The sequence below is a fragment of the Apus apus genome, chromosome 6, assembly GCF_020740795.1.
Source record: "Apus apus isolate bApuApu2 chromosome 6, bApuApu2.pri.cur, whole genome shotgun sequence".
Taxonomy (NCBI): domain Eukaryota; kingdom Metazoa; phylum Chordata; class Aves; order Apodiformes; family Apodidae; genus Apus; species Apus apus.
Window position 1 is genome coordinate 26,837,145 of NC_067287.1, and position 22,124 is coordinate 26,859,268.

Here is a 22,124-nt window from a genome sequence, read left to right on the forward strand (position 1 = left end):
CCTTCGTGTTGTTGAGATGTGGATATTGAAATTGCTGAGGAGACCAACAAGCTGGGAAGCTCAGCTGGCTGCTTTATAAGTACAGATATTTGGAATAAAAAAGTTGCTTTTTATGTTGTGTTATAAATCAGAACTGATTAAAAAGTATGGACTCTAGACTGCAAAAGTGAGGAAATAATTTTTCTTTCTGTGAGAAAATCCATTGAAAAATAAGACCATTCCACTGCAGTTTTTGCCTTTGGCTTTCTCTTGATAAATGGGTATGGAGGTGTGGCTGAAAGATTTCAAAGGATGTTGGATGAGGATATTGTGAATGAGCTTCCTGCAGCTCTCACAACGTTGTGTATGAACCTCTATCCAGTTCCCTTATCTTAATCCTATCTTTGCAAAGCAGGTTCAGAAAAAACAAGGAAGATGTTAAAAAGAACAAAGAAGTTGCACTGTCACAATGGTGACCATTTAAAATGAGTCAGGTATTTGTAAACACACAATTATGAGAGTGGAAAGGAGATTATGATGATAAGGTAGGAAAGTGAATTATATGTGGACAGTCTTAATTGCATGCGGTGAGGTAATGACAGGCTGTGAAATTTTAAGAACTCAAATATAGTTCTGGGTTCAGAGTCATGAGCGCTTAGCATGCCACCTACCCAGAAATAAGAAACAAGGTGGGGAAGATATGAGTCGTGGAGAAACACAGGGGCAGTGCTTTCAGCAGATGTGCAGTTGGTTGTGATTGTTGTCCTTGATGAAACCCTGCCTTGTGAGGAGAGAGCTTTCATATAAACTGATGATTAAAGGTAGGAGGTCTCTAATTTGGGATCAAGAGAATCACTGAAGAATTTAGTAGTAAAAACAGTTGCTACAGCAGCTGTTCCAACACAGCTCATACAACTGGCAGCCATTTCATAAGGAGGTGACATATTTAATTTCTCTGCACACAGGTCTCTTAAACACATATCTAGAGAATATTTTAAATTGCACAGGTTTTCCTCCAGCTTTCTTTGTCCACATATGCACCTAATGCTTCAGAAAATCATGCTTTGGATATGTTGGTCTAGGTTGAGTAACACCTTGTTGTGCAAGAAATTCTGTCAAAGCTAGTATGAGCCTAATCCAGAACCACTGCAATGCGTGCATGTGTTCCTGCCAACTGCAGTCAGCAGTAGGTTTAGACAGAAATCTGATCCCTGTTAGAGCATATTCCTTCATTTCTTTTCTGTCTAGGTCAGTCTGGTAGTAATTTGATAAACTCTGATTAGGATATTTGGGTTTCCCCCGGGAACTCTGCCCATAAATGTTTGCAGTCCAAGTCTCCCTGTATTTTGGAGATTCTGGAAGAAGGAATACATCTTTGTGTCTGCTCTGTGCTCTTCTCCACCTCATCCCACCTTACCACAGATATAAGTGAAGTAAAAGTAGGACTTAATTAATGTAATTCAAGGCTGTTGAAGAACTGCAAATGTTCAGATGACCAGTGGTTATGGATCAGTAAGAGTAAACATGGAGCTAAAATTCCTGTACGCTGTTAAGAGAAAATTAATTCCTGCTTTCTTAAGAATCTTTACTCTCATCTCCAGACTTGGAAAATATTGCATTGTTCTAGTATTTAATATTTATGTAAATTAGCACTAATTTTGTCCCTTAACACCTGAAAAATTCTACTAGAAAAATTATTTAAAATAGGGCATAAACAAAGCACAAGAGGCACAGTGACACTGCTCTTTCACTGATGCTTATTTGCAAAAATCTGCTAAAGCTATTGAGCATCTTTACCACAGGTAAAGATGTTGTGGATATCCCAGAAGCTCACCAGCAAAACTTCATAGGCATGTGGTTAGTGTTAAATAGTACACAGGCCACTAGTCAGACTTTCAGCAAGCTGTATTTTGGAAATACATTAAATGTCATAATGCATATGCTAAAAACTTAACCACATCTTTAAAGTAATGGTAGTGTTTTTATTGTACTCAAAAATTTGGTCTGCCAAATGTAACTTAAGCTGGTTATAGAGATATTGACAGAATTCGTACCTTCTGCTGGCTTTTGTCTGGTATCAGTGTGGCCCCCACACTAGTTCTGTGTTCTGTTCTATGTAAACAGATGGGATCCTATGGCTGTTTGAAAAACTTGAGTTTTTCTGCTCTGGTTAACCATTCAATGACAGGGGAAATGAAGGAAGAGAAAGCACCTAAGGATCTCTCTGCTTCAGGCCTCTTGCCCATCAGGATTCATTTAAATGTTCAGCCAATGATGAGATGAGGAGTCAAGTAAACTGGAAGCTGTTCCTCAAGTCACCGTCCTCTCTCTGCGCACACAGTAATTGATGGCTCATGCGCTTGCAACAGCTGAAAAAACAGAGTAGAACATGCAAACACGTCCACTGTATAACATATGTGGGAAGCAAGAAGATGAGAGTGTTAACTTTAATAGAAAATGAATTATTTGACATTTTTGTTCCACTCCAGATGTAATTCAGCAAGGAGTTTGGATCTGTGCATTCAGTAGTCTGAGACAGCACCTTGGAAATTGGCAGCCAGTTCCAGCAAAAGGCAGAAAGAGAGGGAAGTAAATGTGTGAAAAAAAATCCAGCCCAGGTTATCAAGTAAAACCCCAAGCCAATGGGGTCCTTGGATATTGAGTTGCTGACACTTTTCTTCATTTAAAGAAGAAAAATAGCCTTTTTTTTCCAGGTGAAGGGAAGTACTTTGAGAGCAGTCTGTTGTAGATCATGACAAAATCTGGCAAGCAAATCCAATCTCAGCAGGATTTCACAGTTGAAAAGCCACATGAATGGCTTTTTGCTTGGATCTATGTGTTAGCATAATGTTGTACATACCCATGTGTCACCAGGGTTTGGACCCTTATTTAGCATTTTTGTTATGGATTTTGGCTCGATCCAATGCTTTAAAGAAAAGGAATATGTGGCTACTCAGAACTGAGGTGTCTTCAGTATAAGAAGAATGTCTTTTCAGAAGCATGACATGGTCACAGGTACTCCCTTTGTTTTGTTTTCTAAAAGAGGTAATAGTGATACGCTCTTGAATTGAAATGAACCACCCAAAATAATAGTTGGAACAAAACGAGGAGAAGGAAGTACTTTCTTCCAAAGATCCTCAAACAGCAAACATACTTTGCAACTATACATTCAGCAATTAAAGATTTCCAAAATGAGTTAAAAGCTTTAAGGATCCCAGTAGGCACACTCAGAAAGCCTGTGAGACTTTGCTGTGCGTGCTGTTTCTTATTGGCTGACTTGACTTCTGCTAGTCCTCTAGTTAGCTTTGCAGGCGTTTCCAAATGCATCTGGGTTTCTCACTGACTGGGGAATTAGACTGAATTGAGGCTGCCTGGATATACCTGGGCTGGTTTTGAGCATTTTCTGTAAGGATCTCTTTACCACATGGTTTGTTGCAGCCCTCTCTGGAATGGTGAGTGGAAAGGTGGAAGGTACTTGGGGGTACAGGCTGTGCTGCAGTACTGACTGCACCATGCTTTGTGGCAAAAAGCACAGAGCAGATTAGTTTGAAATGAAAAGGGAACTGGAATTTAAAAAAAAAAAAAAAAAAAAAAAAAAAAAAGACAAATTTAATTAGTCAATTGAAATTGATTTGGAGTTTACAACTTGAATTTTTAGGCCCAGATCCATCAGAGCACTTAAGCACCTGCTTTACCTTGAATATGTTTTGCTTTTCAATAGCAATCATTTGCCTAGCTATCACAGGCCTCCAGGAAACCTGGCCTTAAATGTAGATTGTAAAGCACAACAGAAGGATGGCAGTCAGTCAGTGATACTTAGAGAAATTTCACTTTTTAACTCCCTGCACTTTCTGTTGTTCAAATAATGTCTTTGTAATGTTGCCTTAATGCAATGCTTTTTGTTGAATACCCTGCAAATAGTATCAGGAAAGGTTATTTAATGAAAAAGTTTACTTTTTCTTTGAAGAGACTTGTTACTGATCTTAGCTTGCAATCTCTGTAGTGTTATTGAGGGGAATAACAACCTTAATGTCATTTTGGTTTGATTCCTTTATGGGAAGGGCTGACAGCTCTCCCTTCTTTCTTGTCACCAAACATCTGAAGACATCTCTGTTATTGAGAGATTACTGCAGTGGTCCTTGGTCTTACAGAGATTTCATCAGAAACATTTTGGTTTTAATGGACAATGGAAAATGTTCAGCTGTCCACTACACTTATTTGTACACAGTCTAAAAATATACATGGAAATTATAATAACAACTGTAATGCTGGGTCCCAGCTGAAATGCCTTTAATCCCAACGTGAAAAAAGATAATCAATACAGAACCATTAGCCCTGGTCATTTCCTTCTTAGATATTTCATTTTCAGTTGTACTAGTTTATACCACAAGTTTTGTAATTTTTTGAAGGAACCTATGTACATGGAGACCACTTTGCATCCTTTGAATGATATTGCTGCTTTGTGCTTTTCTGGCTTGGAAAATGCAATGTTCTTCTTGAGTAATTGATTATATTGTAGCTGTTTGATACAATATGAAATTTCTCCCTTTTACTTTTTTATCATTAAAAAAGGGGGCCTTTACCATGTTGCAAAGTTCTTTGAAAGAAAATCCCATTTTACTGGAAATAGAATTGCACATATTTTTGTTAGAGAGGAACTCAACTCAGCATTAAAGATTTGACATTGAGGTTTGGAAAAGACATCATTCTCAGATCACTACAGGCTCTACTATACTGTGGGTTTTTTCCTATGGGATTCAAATAGTAGGTCTGTAAAGGTTAAATATTATAGTGAGTTTGTTTTTTTAAAAATCAGCATCTCTAAGAGTAGACATCAAGTATTTTGTGTTTCTGAAACCTGCATCTTTCGGGAGACCTGGACTTAGACCAATAGCAGCTTTGTTTTGAGTTAGCTTCTGGGGAGGAAAGGAGAGGATGCTTTTATGCTGCAAGGCCTATGGAAACTATTAATTGTCAACTAACTGCAGCTTCCTCTGAAGCATCTGGTTCTGGTAACATTCAAAGATGTGACTGCAATTTAGGGCACACTCTGCTACATTGCCCCAGTTGCCTGGTTATTAATAATCATAGCTGTAATATCCAGGTAGCAGGGTGTGCTTATTAATCTGCTAGAATGTCTTGTTTCTTTGTAGTTGCATGTATGCACCCCTCCCTAGATCCATGAGCAGTCAAAAAGTAAAAAATAAAATAACTGCATTTTGGTCAGTCTTTTCTCTGAGTACAATTGAAAAGGAATGCTTCCTCGTGGAGTGAGGCATTTCAGCAACCCACATCCAGTACTCTAGCTATTTATTTGCTTTTTAAGGCTGTCAGGCCTTAACTTCCTGACTTCATTCCAGGATACAGATGTCTCATTCTCTCCTTGCCCTCTCCTCCCCTTTCAGATACCATTCTCCTATAGAACAGCCTAATCCAAAGCTCACTGAAATGCTTCCATTGACATCCAGAGGCTTTGGCTGAGGCCGGATGAGTCTGAGGCACCAAATTTCTCCTCACATCAAGTTATTCCCTCTTCTCAGTCTAGTATCTAGGCAGAGCACAGATCTCTTTCCATCTTTACTTCACTCTGTAAAGTATCTGTGATTTTTTTTTTTTAACATGGCACTTCAAGTCTATCACACTGCACGCTCTGAAAATACTTAGAATGGTATTGTAGTAGTGACCTTTATTGTTCATTAGTGCATCAGCAGCATAGCTTACAGTGGCTTTAAATGAGCTATATAAATTGGTTGTTATTTTCAGTGATGATTTCCTTGATTTGTACATACTAGAGCAAAGATAATTCTTTGGTTGATTCATTATGTAAAAGATTGTTTCAAGTTAGAAGGTGTTTTTAATTCCTCCTCCCTGCCCCCAGCCAAATTGAGACATGCTGTCTGGAATTTTTGCTAAGTTCTTACCAGGTTCAGATTGGGAAGTGCTATTGCTTCTCGTTTTTTCACTTATGGTATGTACTAGCTTTCCTGTGTGGAGTAGGGGATGCCTCAGCTTGTGGTGGTGTTCATCAAATCTAAGCTGAAGCTACTGATAGCATTATGTCTTGCAGTAAGACTCTACTGCACATGGTAGTCTTTGGCACATGATGTATATATGTGTTCAAAAGAAGTGAAAGCCTATACCTGGTGGTGCCATGCAAAGTCTCTCTTTATCTCAACATTGTCTTTCCCCTAACTTCAAACTGCTGTGCTGTCACCTCTGTAAGGTACCACTAATTCTCAGGGATGCAGCGTTTCAGTGTGTCTTTAAAGCATGTTTTTTCTGTCTTCTGCTGTGGGGTTCCTCTTCCAGCTTTTCAGCATCCTGATGTCTTCTGTTCTAGACACATGACTAAGCTGATATAACTGTGTTGCTACAGGCTGTGCTTGTTCTCTCTGGAAGGTTGCTGTGCTCCAAGAACTTGGCTGTTGCAAATTTTATGTTTTCATCTGGCATACAACATGGTGTGCAGATGGCAAAGAAGGACTTTGTTTAGAAGCTCTGTATCTCCTGTATTACAAGTGTGGGGGCATATGGACATAGATCTGGGATATTATAATTGCACCAGTACCTAAAGAGCAAAAGATGCTGCATGTCCAGGTACCATTCTAGTAAGTCCTGTTGGATGTGTGGTGCTGCCCCAAACCGGGAATACGTGGAAGAAAATCACATAGACCTCATGATGTCTCATGTCATTTTGGACTCCTTGCAGGCATTGCCAGGGCTAGTGGAGCTGGGAAAGAAACCAAAGAACAGCACAGTAGTAGCCAGACCATGAGAGGAAAGGGGCAAAAACAACAGTGGGAACTGTGGGCTCCAGGAAACCAAACTTGGGCCTTGTGGAGGGAGGCAGAGAGGACACTGGGGGATATGGCATCTTGCCCTGTTGTCATATCCGCCCATCTCCAGTCTGTGGGCTAACACATCTGCTTTTCTTAACGAAACCAAGTCCAATAAATGTGTCAAGGTTCCACTCCTCCCCACAGGAGGGTCACAGGTGTGACCCCTTTTCCTCCCATTTGTTTCCAGCACACGAGAAGTTTAGCAGAACCAAGCAGTGACCTTGCTTCTGCATACCATTCCTTCACAGTAACTATAAACAGGGAGTGTTATCAGTCCTAGAAGCAGACACTGACTGAAATACTTGCTGTTAATTTTAGAAAGTGCAGTTACCTAGAAAAGACTTATCTGAAAAGTAAAATTACTAGGGAAAAAAAAACGAACAAACAAGCAAAGTTGTTCTGTCATGGCTCAAACCAGGACATTATGAAAAGGGGAAGAACTGAGCAGAGAAGTGCATGAAATTTAGCAGTTGCATCGTCTTCATGGCCAAATGGACCACACAGCTTGCATATATCTATAGGCATTAAAGTTAGTGCCACTTATATGAGTAAGAATTCCACCTATGCCCATAAGGCTGGGAGCTGTACTGTGCATTTCCTCTGTGCTGGGTAGTTCAGGTCTCAAAGCAACATTACAGTGTTGTATTTGGTAGCAGTGGCAGGTGTATATGTCTCATTTGCATACAGCTATTCTGCAGGGCACGTTGAGGGGGTGTTGGAGTACCGAGCAGATTCATGTTCGTCTCACCTCTTCGGAATCTGCTTCTGCTGCTAGAATCTGGTGCGCTAAACCCGCTGCATCCGAGCAAGCCAAGAGCCTGTCCCAGGCTGCTGCCTCTGAGAATGGCAGGGACTTTGTAAATAAAGGAAACAATTGAACGATAAGTTCACACTTCAGCACACTGCTTAACAACCTGATAACAGTTAATTACATACAGTATTTTTAAATGCAGCAACAGGGAGATAACTCAGGCAGAACTTGAGTACAGGAGCTTGGGCCTCACAACTGAAGGTTAACCTCTTACTCTCCGCATCCTTAAAGAGCAGCTGCAGCTCCACATCTCCCCGGCTGTGAAAGTTTACTGGCTGGCAGTGACTCAGGGCAACCTGTGTGCTGGGGTAGGGGGCGGGACATTCAGGTTGGTAAAACAAAGGTTGTGTCCACTGTGGGCAGCAGGTAGAGCACGTCCAGTCAGCAATGGCTCCACTTGCTGCAGCTGCACTGATGTTCGTGTAACAGTAGAAGCTCCTGAGGAAGAAGCCAGCATAAACACAGCTGGAACAGGCTGCAGTCACAGGGCTCTCGCGGCCGTCTGCAAGTCACAGCAGCTGCAGTCAGTGCTACTGCTCTTTGGGCACCGGGTGGGACGTTTCCGTCTCTCCCAGCCCGGTGGGATTTAGGGGTCTGACCCTGGTTATTTAAAGCTCAATTTCAGGACGTCTGCTGTCAGAGCACCCGCAAAGTTTGTGACTTAACGCAAGTCTAATTAACTGATTTGCCTATTGAAATCTGGAGATTTACACACTTCTGTAAAGGCAGCTGTAAATTTATAACTTCAGCTGTTTAGCATGCCCTGAGCCTTTAAATCTCAATTATTAAAGGTGGTGTTTAATGACTGGATGGAAAAGGGGTGGTTACCAGGGTGTTAATGGAGTGCGGCAAACCAGGAAATCTATAATCTAATGCCTGTATGGAAATGAATGGTTCTAACAAAAGAAAATACAAGGGGGAAGGATGTACTTACAGGCTGTTTGTGCTGTTTAGGAGCAAATCAGTACAAGAGCAGTAGGGGAACAATGGGGACTGAAATACTGTCTGAAGAAAGAAATAAGAGCTGTTTGCTTATAAGGTCCCCCTTGCCCCCAAGAAGCAGCCATCATTTTCCTCTGGATCCTGATCTTTGCCTTTGTTGCAAAGGGGGAAAAGGAGAATGGCACATCCCAGTGAGTTTAACAGAGTATCAGGACCCGAAAGAAACTAAATGGAGGGTAAAATAGCCAGCTACAATCAGTTTCAAAAATTATTTTCCTTTTTTATTGAAGCTTTGTTTTGCTATCCACTTTGTGCCGTCAGAGGCAGAATTGACCGCCATGCTTCACCATGGCAATGGGAGAACATGCTGCAAGGAATGCTTTAATGTAAATGAGAGATTCTTAAAAATACCCAAACAAACAAAAATAACAAACCACAAAGTCTAAAAGCTTGTTAATAACATTAATAACCACTTCTTACAGGTTTTTACTAGCCCACTGAAGATCAGACAGTGTTTTAAGATCCTAGCAACTGAATAGTAAATACCTGGGCTCAGGTTGTTATTACTTTGGAAGATTATTTTAAGGACTCCTGTTATTTGTTGAAAACAATTTGAACAGCACAGCTGAATAATCACCATGCTTTAAATTAATTTTATGTGAAAAATGAGAACAGGATAGAATTTGGGTTTATTGTCTTTGAAAGCACTTTACAAAACCAGCATGGATAGCAGTAGTGCTGTGAATGGATAGGTGAAGGGAGGAGGCTTCCTTGCTCAGGGGTAGCTCTTCTGGAACCTGAGCTATGCTTGTTTCCTTCTGAAGAGGGATTTTGACTATGGCAGCAGAATTTCTTTTAAATCAAATTAAAATCTCCTGAAACACTACAAGACCTTTAATTTCTAACCTAGTAGCCTCCAAAAAAAGCAAAGATCTGCAATAGAAGTTAGTGTGAAGCAAGGAGAGCTGGATAGATTTCTGGCTTTTGTGCTGCTGCTATGCTGGGGCCAGCTGTGGGGTCTCACCTCTCCTCATCCCTCTCCTTTCTCTTTGCTGGGCTGCTCTTGAGGAAAGTAGCTGGCTCCTCTCATAGCAGGGATAGCGGATTCCCCATGGCCATTGGAGCTACTGCACACGGTTGCAGTACAAACATTATCATAAGAGAGATTTCACTTTAGCATCTCTCCCCAGTGGTGGCAGTTCTGCATGCATTCAGTACTTCTTTGGATTGCTTTGGGTCTGCATTGAAATGCAAATTCATCTGAGAAACCTAAACATTTGCTTCTCTTGCTGGCTTAAGGTGCATACTTCCCTTAAAAAGTTTTCTTCCCTCCAATGTAACTTGGCCAGTGTCGTCTCAGAAATGTGATGCAAGAGACCAAAGGCCAAGAACTCTTTTAATCTATAGGACAAGCTTTTGGCCCCTGTTGATCTGCAAAACAAAAGACCAAAGGGACCTTAAAATCTCATCCAGGTCTCTCCCTGACAGAGCATGGGGGTTCCTGAGCAACAAGCATGACTGCTTAGCATTGAGAGTAGGTTACCAATGCCAAGAGGTTAATGACTCACATGGTATTATGTTGTCTTGAATAATGAGTAACATATGAAATTACAAATGTTGTAATGGCTCACTACTTAAAGTACCAATCTACTTAAGATCACTTTAAGCTTGAAGTGATCACAGAATAGCGATGTCTTGTTCAATAGGTGCTACTTTATTTTATGCCTCCTGGTAGAAGAGAGGTACCATGCCTGAGAGCATATGAACAATACAAGGGTGGAATTGAGTAGGAAGGATTATTGGACTAGTTGTTTTGAATGCTTACTGGGCGTTTGTAGAGCACTGGCTAGCATATTTGGGTTTTTGTTGCTGTTGATCTGAGAGTTTTAATCCTGATTATTGCAGTTCCTATATCTGTAGGTTGGCTTTAGAGAAGGAAAGAAAGGGGAGCTTTGCTTGCAGGATGGGATTACCAGAAGCTGGTCTGGGATCTGCTGTGGAAAATAAACTAATGCTGGAGAGACATGACATTTTATGCCTTTGTAGCTGATGGGAGGGGATTTAATTAAAAGACACTAAATTCTGATGTTAACAAATCTAAGACATAGATCGCTCTGTTAGGGATTGAAAACCATCAGTTTGCTTGTGTGCAAAATAGACTGTTCATGCTGTCATAAGAAATCTTATATAATCTTCTAGTAAAGTTTTAAACCTGTCAGACTACTGTTTTCCTACCTTACAGTTGTTTCTGCAGTCTGCTTATGTGCATGGAAAGCTAGTATCTGACTAAACTTTATGCTTGTTCCTGCATGTAAAAACAAATGGGACACCTAAATGCCTCCAATTGGTACGGGCAGCCCAGGGAGCTGCTGGGGAGCCCAAGATCTCCTAAAATGTTACCCTCTGCAAGTAACACAAGACTTTGTTCTCTAGCCTCTTTAAGGCTAGACTTCAACATAGTGAACTTCAATGTGACTTCAGTGAATGACTTCTATGTGAACGTAGCTATGCACTTTACCTTCCAGTATTGTGGTGCCTTTGCTATTTGTTCCTAAATATTCCAAGCTGTAACACTGTAGAGAGAGAAAAACTATGCATAGAAACTCTTAAGTTCAGGCCAGTCAAGGCCACTGTTAAACTTTGCAAAACTGCATGCAAGAAACGAGAATCAGGCCTGCCTGCATTGCATCTGAAATGTACTCCTGCTTGAATTTCAAACAAACTTGTAGGGATCCCTCCTTCTCCAAATCCAAAACAAATATGAATTCTTTAAAAAGGGGAGAGAGAGGTTTTTTCACTTTTTTTTTACCTCTGTAACACAGGCCATGAAATGATCATTATTTTTATGGGTCTGCAAAGCCTATAGAAGTCAAAGGTATGTAATACACATTGCAGAGTGTTCTGCTAATCCAGTCCAACCGCAGTCGTGCCTGGCCCAGGGATGAGGGTCTGGTAACTGGAAACCTGACACTCAAGGAATTCCAAACACAGTCCTCAAACTAAAAACAGCTCTCTCTGCATGGCATGTGCTACATGAGAGCCAGGGATTGTACTCGTTTACGTTATCTGATTTTTTAGCCTTGCATTGTTGATAAAAGAACAGGAGAAGAAAGCACCTCCACCAGCTCAGCCAATAAATAATCTCTGTGTGGTGTGTTTGAGGTTAGTATGACATGGCTATACATCTGCTTTCTTCTGAGAGGTGCAAACCTCTCTCTCAGACAGCAGACACTGAGCACTTCCTTGTGCTGCAGATTCTTCCCAGCACTACAATACCAAATTTTATTTCCTGTGGCTTTTAAAATGCAAAATCCATCATCAGCTATGGGAAGCAGTGGTCTGAAATGGCAAAAAATATTTGTTATAGGAGTATCTCACCTATTAAGATACAGAGACAGACTAATGAAGCTCAGAGTCATGCAGTGATTTAAAAAATATGTTTTGAAGTTAAATGTTCATTAAATATTAAAAAACAGAAGTTCTTAGTGCCACTGACTACAAATAGCACTATGGTGTCTTTAATACTATATCTGAAGAGATAAGGACTACACAGTCTTTTCAGTCATTTCTTTTTAGTTTATCTTGAGAAGAGCTTTATAAGGACACAGTGTAATGTATTTCATAGCGTAAGATTGTTTGTTTGCATAATTTAATTCTTACATCAGCTTCTCCTTTCTTCTTTAGAAGTAGATCCTCCTGGCTGAAAACAAACAGCCTGCAATAATGATGCATGCAATAGAGTTTTTCAGTGAGAATCTGGACACAGATAGGACCTTGTTGCTTTCTCCTGTTCTTTAATCACAGCCTGAGCTGCCTGATGCCATCAACCAGAGTCTCTCTGTGTCTCACTTAGACATGAAAGACACTGCAGCCAAATGTGGGCCTTCCATTTGCCACTTAGTCTGTGGCTGTCTTTGAAGTTTATTTAAAGAAGTACTCCCTGACAAAGTAAGAAGGCATTTTTCTTGTGAGTTTGTATCCTGTGCAAAATACTTCCTCAGCGGTGAGAGGAGACAGTGATGTAAAAAGAGAGCAGTCCCTTCCTTGCTTTTTACCAGGTACCAAGAGAGTGACCTCTGTGATTCTCCTTACAGAATCGGGGCAAGAAAAACTCCTTGTCATGATGAAATCCAAACCCCCAACATGATGGGGCACAGCGTGAACAGCCAGACCATCATTTTGCTTTCCTTTCAGATAACCCAAGCATGTGACTTGCGGCTGATGTTAAAGGTGACCTGCAAATGGGGGTTAACAATGAAACACAGTAAACCTGAAATGGAATTATTTTTTTTCCTGGCTGTTTTTTGAAGCATCAGGTATCCAGGCCAGTCTACCCAGTGAGATCCTGCACAACTGAAGAATAACTGAAATGGGGGCTCTAATAAAAAAGAGAGGGAAGAACTGCAGAAAGCAAAACGTGTATTAGTTAGGTTTCTTGAGACCTATAGATACCTGTTTACTTTCAATGACTAAGTATCATTTTGGGTAAAAGAAGCCTTTCTTAAGGACTCAAAATCTTTTGGTTCAGTTTTAAGTGTTCAAGGTCAGGTCGGACAGGGCTTTGAGCAACATGGTCTAGTGGAAGGTGTCCCTGCCCATGCAGGGTGGTTGTAACTAGATGATCTTTAAGGTCCCTCCCAACCCTAGCCGTTCTATGAAATAAACCAAGAAGCTCTTAAAAATTCTGCAGCAAAGCCAGAAAATATTGTATTCTATATTCTTTGTGCTTGGATGGTAAATAAAGCAGGGATAGCAAAGAAACCTACTTCTGGCTTCACTTGTCATGGAGAAAATAACACCTTATGTACTGTTGATTGAACATCAGTCACAAGTTACCTGCTTTATTTGGACAAGGCTACTTTTGCTCTTAAAGCTCAAATTGGATCACAGTCCTTACCTGGTGAATCATTTAAAAGATAAACCAGTGTAGCTGCTAACCAGCATGTGAAATGATAAGGCAAAATATCTGTGCAACTACCTGTGTGTGATAGCTATAATTTCTCTGCAGGGAAAGGTAAGATTTATCTTCCTCACAATAAAATGAACGCCTTGGCTATGACATTTTTGAGGATTGCATTTTCACACTTCCCCACCAGTTTCACTCCTTTCTTGATCCTGGGGCTTCTGCCTCCCTTCCTTATGCTGCCTCCTTCAGCAGCAGCCTTTGCTTTAGCTAGACCTACATCAGTGATGCATCTTCCAGTGGGAGCTAGCAGAACTGAACTATCAGCAAAAACACTTTCTGAGCTCTGAGATCAGTTCCTTCCCAGGATGTTGTGTCAGCTTCCCTACCTTCTGCCTGCCATTAATTTCGCTGGACCCCCAGGTCAAACAAATGGCCAAAAATCTGGAAAACAGCTGACAGTCAGAGCAGCTCCTACTCAGCATGTCCTCTCAGAGGCCACGCTCCTAGCCTGGTCCTTTTGAGTGGCTGGACCTGCTTGACCCAATTTGTGGATTTTTGATCACTCCCTTGGGTCACTGATTTTCCACTTGAGATTATTGGTTTGACCCCCAAACCGTGGGTCACTTGGGAGGTGTGATACAGCCCTGTGAACTCTGAACTCATCAGGAGCCAACAAAAACAGTGAGGGAGGGGAGAAAAAATTCATTAGGGCCTCCTCAGAGGTGGCAATGTCTGCCACGTGAAAAGGCAGGGGTTGTTTTGCTTCTTGCAGAAACAAACATACCATCTACAAGGGGCTGCAAAGTAGGAAGTGTTTGGTTTGAGTTGTGGCAATTTCTTTAAGTGTAAACAGCAAATACTACATCATGAGCTACCAGGTGAAAATAGTGTCACTACAGAGGGTCCCTGCTCTTGCTGCTGTGTACTGCCCCCAGTGTCCCAGACTTACTCCTAATGGTGACAGCATTTCTACAGCCAGAGCTTGGTAACTGTAGGTGTTTCTTCTGCTTTAAAAAGATTTACTTTCTGATGGTTAATTTGACACACTCGGAGAGGAAAGAGCTGTTTTTTTACTGTATTTTAAGTCTTGTCAGATGGAGGTTCATGGAGACCCTCAGGCTGTTGGTTTGCACTGTCAGCAGCTCCCTAAGAGCAGACTTCACTAGGCATGGCTGGTAGGTGGGGAAGAATGAATCTTCAGGAAATAACTCATCTTCAACATGCAGTGCTGGTCATAAAAGGGAAGAAAAGTGGTGTCATTGTAGCATGTGTATCTGCATGCATAACACCCCCTGGGATCACCAGGGGAAGTGAGCTGGAGAGTGTGGTACTTTTTGGGCAGTTACCAGGCTTTCCCAAGATTTTACTCATGAGAGAGTTCTGGTAATCACTGGTTAGATCACTGCTTGTATTATTGCCAAGGCTGCCAGAGAACCTCACCTACTTTCTCTCTTCCTGGAGCTTTCCTAAAGGATTTGTGTGAAGTAGATTCAAGCCTTGTCTCCATGTGCAGCCTCTCCCCCCAGCTGCTAAGCCCTGACCCTGGGGAAGACACTCGAGAGTGTTACCACCTATATGTGTTTTACCCGCAGAGAGGTGAAACTGGTGCTGAGAATGAAAAGCTTAGATACTTCTTTACTTTTAAAGAAAGATTTTGCCCTTCCTGTATGTTCCTCTCTGCAGTTTGTCTAGCAAACCAAAGACTGTATTTGCTGTAAAGGAATCAGTGCTGGATTTGATTTTGTAGCATGGGTAACAGCAATGAAGACCTGATGGCACAAGCTCAAGCAGCTTGGGCACATGCCTCAGGTCTGGCACACTTGTGCTTTGATTGCTCAGACTCATCTTCACTGCACAGTCTTAGGTCAAAGCTGCCTGAATGTGCTGCCTTCTGCACAGTCACAGCTTCTGTGGCAGCAGTGTCACACTGTCTCCTAGAACTGGACCAGCAGCCCTTGTGACTGGATGGCAAAACACATCCCCCTCTTTTCCTGAAACATCCAGACCTCTCTTGTGAGTTGAGGGATGAGCTGTGTGCTGAAGGCTCAGTAGATGATGCTGCTGGCTCAGTCCTCATCTCAACAGTCATTTTGCTACCAATTAATCTTGAATTTGTTATTTTAGAGTAACTCAGCTTCGCAATTAGAGCTCTGTCCAAAACTACCTGGGTCTTCCTTGAATTCTGGATCAGGTTCCTTTTTTGATGTGATCTAAAATAATTTGGTTTATTATAGCTGTTGAGGAGAACATCTTATAAAATCTAATATACTGGACTTTGAGCATTATCCTTATATTAAAAGGTGATGGTTGTAGGTTTGACATTTGTTCCTGTTGGTTTGCTGCTTGACACAAAGCAGTTCCTACCATCGCAGAAGCCTTTTCTGATTGGAAGTGTGTTTTTGCACAGAGGGGAATTACAAGCTGCATGTGATGGGACTGACTGGTGAACAAGTCTTCACATAGAAATATATGGAGCAATTCTTTGGCCTGCTGTGGAAATCAGGCTTTGTTGCAAGGCATAGGTGTGTGAGCAGAGATAGAAGTTGTCTTAATACATGAAGTTAAGAGTCCTTTTAGTATCTCAGAGGGTGGCTTCAGGCCCTTCAGCACTTTGTCTGGACTGTCTCACAAGCAGAGAGAGGATGGGGGGGGGCGGGAAAGCCAGGAGTGCCTGTCTTTTATAATGTTCTGTTTTTAAAGCAAAAACTCTCTGGGGAGCATAGGGTCCTAAAAGTCCAAGGCCTGGAATTCTTCCTTTTGCTCTTTCCATTTTAAACAGGAAACATTTGCACTAAGTTATTCCAGGGGGAGAACTGTAGGTTCATTTCAAGGCAGATAATGTTTGTTCATTGCCTATGTCTATGATTTACCCCATGGGCCTAAGTGAGTGCTGCAGAAAAACACATGGTTTGTTTTATTTCATGCAAAATAACTTCCAGTGGAGTCTGGGCACCCAGATTAAGGAAGGGGGAGCATGCTTGTAAAATCTCTGTGTGAACAAGAGAGGCATTGGTGAATTGTGAACACCTGGTCAGCAGTACCAGATTGATGACTTCTTAAATAAATCTGTGCGAAGAATATTTTAATAGTTGATGAGTTCAATCCCAAAGCCACAGAGCAGGTGTAATTGATTTACAGTTTTAGCCGCTGTTTTGAGTCAAAACCCTGCCATCTTCCTTCAGCTCTCACTCAGAAGCTTCCTGTGCAGTCAATGGAAGGTTTTGCCCAAAGTGCAAAGACCTTTGCAATCAGCCTGGCAGAAACTCCTAATTGAGTTGAACTTTTAGGGATGCTCTGGTGACATGTCTGTAGGAATAATTATTTTTGCCATTTCAAAAGTATCACAAGTTAAGCTGTACTGGAAAAAAACATCAATACTTCATTAGTGCAGATCATGGAATTAAGATGCAGAAAGCTAAAGAGAGGGCTTCAGGGCACATTCTCGCGGATGACATGTTCACATGTTGCTTTTCATGTGAACTACAGCTTGTCAGATCCATACTGATGCAGACAAGTTACAGGGCTGTTGTAATATCAGGCCTTATAGATGACAGTTTTTTTGAAACCCCACTGGCAGCTCGCCCATTACACACAGGTATTGTAGCCTAACATCCCTAGTGTTTCTTCCATGAGTTCCAGTTTTTCCAACTATGGTGTTTGGAAAGTTTTACAATCTGACATGTTAGGAGAAAAAATAGTGGGAAATGGCTTGGAAAGCGTGAATATTTGTGCATATAAAGCTTATGGGATTTGCAGACTTGCAGACCCAACTCATCTGTTTATCCTCAGGCTAGATAAGATTCAGTCAAACATTCATTGTTTAAAGGAGCTTTGTTTCCATTACGGCAAATGGATCACAGGAGGATGACTCTGGGAGCTGAAGGGCTCCAGTGCTCCCCCATTGTAAAAGGGCTGTGATGTGCGCTGGACCCTTCCTCCAGCGTCCTGGGTGTTAGAGACTTTTGTAGCATGCAGGTGGGAGGCCTGCTATCCTTCAGAAGTTCTTTTGACTCATCTGGACCTGTCATGCTTGGGGTGGCGTTTCCTTTCCCAAAGTAAACATAGATTGTGAGTAAAATAATGTGTCGCTGGGCTAGTGGACTGCCTTTTTATGTGCTTTATTATGTTTTTCCTCCTCAGGCGTGGACCTGCAGAGCCACTGGAATATTTAACAGGGCCACGAGTAATATACAAAGAGAGAGATCTTCCCTACTACCAAGGAGGACAGCCAGCTGTCCACCCATCTAAGGGGAACTACATCCGTGTGCCAGACACAAGAGTGGCAGAACTGAGGTACCCCCAGTACTACCCAGCCCAGCATAAAGGACCCCTCCGACAGGATGTGCCACCTTCTCCTCCTCTGTCCCACCGAGCACCAGCTTATAATGAAATTGTCCGACACCGTGGGACCAGTCCAGACCAGTACCAGTACAGGCAACAGGATCCCAGGCAGAAGAACCCAATGACTGCAGCTGTATAGCCACACATTGGACTTGCCAGCACAGCCCGGGAGGAATCCTGTCAGACATGATCCTTGTAGAGTTGTTCCCAAGCGTAGCTGCCTGTAAGAATGGCACATGAGACCTGGAGTCATTCTTACTGAGCTGGGCTCAGTGTAGGTGCTTTCTAACAGGCAAACAAAAGCCACGTGAGGTATGATGTGTTTTGAGTCCGTGAGGTACCAGACAGTTGAGTATTTTTTAATTCCTTTTAAAAATAGAAAGTGGCTGCTGGAAATGAAGCGCAAATGAATACACCTCAGGGCTATTTACCGAATCCAGTTACACCTGTACAGTATGTAACTGTCTGCATTAGGGCAGCAGTGTCACCAGAGTTTACTTCAGAGTGCTGTTGTAGAGCCTTTCAGTGAGAGCACAGCATGAAGCACGAACTTTGTGCAGAATGGGGAATCCTGTATAATCCAGTGTGTGATCGTGAGTCAACAAGGGACTGCCACAGAGGTAGTGGCCACATTCTGGGCATGTTCAGACCTGCGACTCTGCTTTAAGGTTGCTGCAGTTCCAGATTTGTATTCTGGCCTCTGTCTTCCTTTTTCGTTTTGGTGGTAGCAGCATTTATCTCGTAGTCTTCATTTTTTGCAGTTTGTGTAGAAAGATTCTCCTCTGATTGCACCAGCTGCATTTGAAGTAAGGCAAATATGTATCTGCCATGCTTGGGCAGGCTCACAGAGAAGGCAGCCAGCAACCTGAGAAGTGTGTGTCTGCAGATGTGCCTGTGCGCACTTGTGATTGTTTCATAGTTATACAGTGTGCACTGTTTAATGTAAACCTGGAGACCGGAGCCTCAGCTGCTGTCAGTAAGTGTCGCTCTTGGGGTTTCAGTGGAGCTGGCCTATGAGAAGTGGCAGACGAGGTGAGCATGGGCATGGACTCCATAACTCATGTTGTTACTATATCAGGTGCAGCCTTGGCTCTGGCAGGGCAGCCCCTTTCTGGCCACTCCGGCCGGAGTTCAGCAAAGTGCCTGCCAGCAGCATGTCCTGCCTTTGCCAGCCGCCCCACTGGAGCGGGGCCCACCCTCAGCCCCTGAGTGCAGCTCAGCCTCGGGCAGCACCAGGCCTGTGCCAAGTGCCAAACTACCAGAGTTCCTACAGCCAGGGGCCACCAGGCCAGTGAGCAGAAGAGATTTTCGATTTTCGCAGCAAAGGGTGAGAGAAAAGACAAGGAAAGCAACAGGGCTTCAAGATCCTGAGGCCCAGGACGAAGAGGAGAGAAATGCTGTTTGTAGTGAGTTATTTGCATCAGTGCATATATAGGAAGAGAGAAGGTGTGAGTGAGGAGAGGGGGCCAGCAGTGCAGCAGAGCTGTGTGGGGGCAGCACAGAGGGGTAGGTGCTGGCTCTTTGCTCAGCACAGCCTGTTTGCTCTGCAGCCAGCCAGCCTGGGAGGTCAGAAATGCATGTCCTCAGCCACAGGGACCTGTGCTACCCAGTTAGACAGGGCTGTGGGCGCTCAGAGATTTGTCTCAAGGATTTTGTCACAGGGAAACCATACAGTCCTGCCACCTAGAAATATATTTTGGGAAGTTTCCAAGTATCCTTAATTCCTTGACTTCTGCCTTTTGGGAATGTTTTAACCATTTGGGATCCTCTCCTCATCAGGGAGAGACTGTGACCTGACCAAGGATTATGTGTCTTAATTGTCTTTTTGATACCTTTGGTATGCAACAGATGAAATCACATAGGTCACTTCCCAAGTATAAAATATCACCAGGAAGATTTTTCCTGTTAAGAGTGAGTAACTTTACTAGACATTCCTGGGGAAAGGGCTTGTTAGAGTAAGAGGTCTAAGGCACAGAACAGGGTGGGTCTGTGTACTGCTGTTTTCCAGGGGCCACTGGTCCTGATAACAAACAGCATTTAATCCCAGCCGCTGTTTCCTCTGTGCTGCTGATGCTGCTGAGAGACTGGCATAACCCTGAGGCACTTGCAGTTGCCCGGCTGGCCGGCAGGCTCTAGCATTTGCATTCACACCAATCTCTACCCACCAGCCAGGCTGGGAAGGAGGGGAGAGGAGACAGCTTTGGCATGGTGGGGGAACTTCTCCATGACTGAGATACGGAGCTGGGCTCCCTGGGGCAGGGGCAGGAGCAGCTCTAAATCCAGTCAAGAGGAAGCATTGGTGGGAGGGAGAGAGGGAGAAGAATGCAACCAATTATAAAGCAAGTGTGTTTGGTTCTTGTTCCATTTCTTTCTGCCCTCTTCCCTAGTAATGTAGGAGGAAAAACCTCTGGAGGGAGGGCTGGATGTAAAGCTGGATGTCTCTCAGTACACTCCATAAATAAGGCACATTCCCCAAGGAAACTCTGCCTGTCATGTACGTGCTGTACGCAGCCTTGTACTTCTCTCAAAGAGTTTTAGATGTAGGATACTCAGCCAGGACTTGGCAGCCGCAGGATAGCCACTGGAGTTATGAAGGCCCGCTGAAAGTGAAGCAAAAACAAATTAAAATACTTTCCTTTCCCTCCTTGAAATATAACCCCTGATACATTTGATCCAGCTGTAAAGAACCTAATATGTTTGTGACAGTGGCTTTATCAAGCCAGGCCACAATTAAGAACAGCTCTGAATATAAACTACTGCCTTTATAATTCACTCTCAACTAACCCTTCAAATGGCATCACAGCACAGCGAACAGAACTTATTTACAGGATTTCAAGAGCCAGGGCCAAATAAATTCTGGATGGAAACAGCTCCTGAGTTATTTATAGCCTTTGCAGAACCTGTGCAATTGTCTCTCTGTGACCTGAATCTCTTCTGAACAGCTCCCCTTGACTGCATTGGCTTCACTCTGTTGAGGCAGACAGATCAAATAAACACCTTCTGAGCTGTTAATCTTACCCAACAGGTTATGAAATGATGCTTCTGCTCTTAGATCAGTACCAAAAAAAAAAAGAAGTATAATGTATGGATGCATCCTACAGGTGAGGAGCTGAGGAAGAACAGCCTGACCTAGTTGGGGGAACAAGGCCAAAAAGTATTGCAGAACATCTTATCAATCTCTGGTGCCGTTGTTCTGAGAGAAAATTGCCATTTGCTGGTGTAGTATCTGGTAGCGGTACAGTATTTTCAAAATTATAATATGTAACTACAGTATATATAGTCAGCTTCTCTGCAGTGTAAAATGTATGATTTTAGCACCATATTGTGGAAAAATATGTACCGTGCAGAATTCACGAGGTGCTACAACTGACGGTTGAAAATACACACTTGCAAAATCCAAAAGAGCCGTTAAGTAACAAGTTGTTCTTTTCCCCATATGTCCATATGTTTGGGAAAATCATGAGTCTGAAATGCTCTTGACACGTAATTGCCTTGCACTCCCTCATCCAAAATGTGCCAGTCCAGCAGTAAAGTTACTGCCATAGCGGGTGTGAAGGGAGAGTTTGGGTTTGCCACAGGAGCAGCGTGCTGTCAGTGTGTGTGTGAACAGGAGTCAAGACAAGGGGGAGAGAGGCCCGCTCCTGCACAAAGCTGGAAGCTTTGATTTCCTGAGCTGGTGGCGTGCAGCCTGTATTTCTGGCCCTGGCGTGGAGCCAGCTGGGCCCAGCAGTTGAAAGATTAAGAGATAGAAAAAGAACCTGTGGATTTTCTGAGTGACCACCCACTAGTGAGCCATGATCTTGGCCTGCAAACAGACAGTACCACTGTGATAAATTATGATGCAGAAGTCTCTAGGCACCCCTTGAATGCATACAGTGAAGAAAAAAAAAAAAAAAGGGGATAGTAAGCATTTTTTTTAAAAAAGGCTCCTGCCTTGAAAAAGTGCATGCAACCCTGAATTCCATTTCACTCCAGCTTCCTGATCTAGAAATAGCATCACATGTTGCCTAATTTTTTTACAGATTAATTGTGCTACCTCCTCCTCCCAGCCATCACAGATTTGTTTATCAGAGTTAGTGCTGTGAGTGAATCCTACCGACTTCTCTGCAAGGGCCACATCCTGACACTCTACTCTGAGCAGTGACTGATTTGCACTTCCAAAAGGCCCTACACCTGTGTTCTCATCACAGTTGTTCTGCAGAGTCTCTAAGCCTTAAGTGCAAAATCAGAAGTGTTGTTCACTGTCTGCGTAAACAAGAAGGGTTTCCAAGATGTTATTGTGAAGGAGAGAGAGGTGTTTGTGATC

At 42.7% G+C, this 22,124-nt stretch overlaps 1 protein-coding gene across 3 annotated transcripts in view; it reads left to right on the forward strand.

The window, feature by feature from the left end:
* Positions 1 to 21,837, forward strand: part of PARD3B (par-3 family cell polarity regulator beta) — a 390,939-nt gene extending 369,102 nt beyond the window's left edge. For all 3 annotated transcript variants that reach the window (XM_051623713.1, XM_051623715.1, XM_051623716.1), the window contains one exon: positions 17,618 to 21,837. In XM_051623713.1, the coding sequence (XP_051479673.1) occupies positions 17,618 to 17,957 (340 nt within the window). In that variant the 3' untranslated portion in view covers positions 17,958 to 21,837. The remainder of the gene's footprint in view (positions 1 to 17,617) is intronic.
* The last annotated feature ends 287 nt before the right edge of the window (positions 21,838 to 22,124 follow it).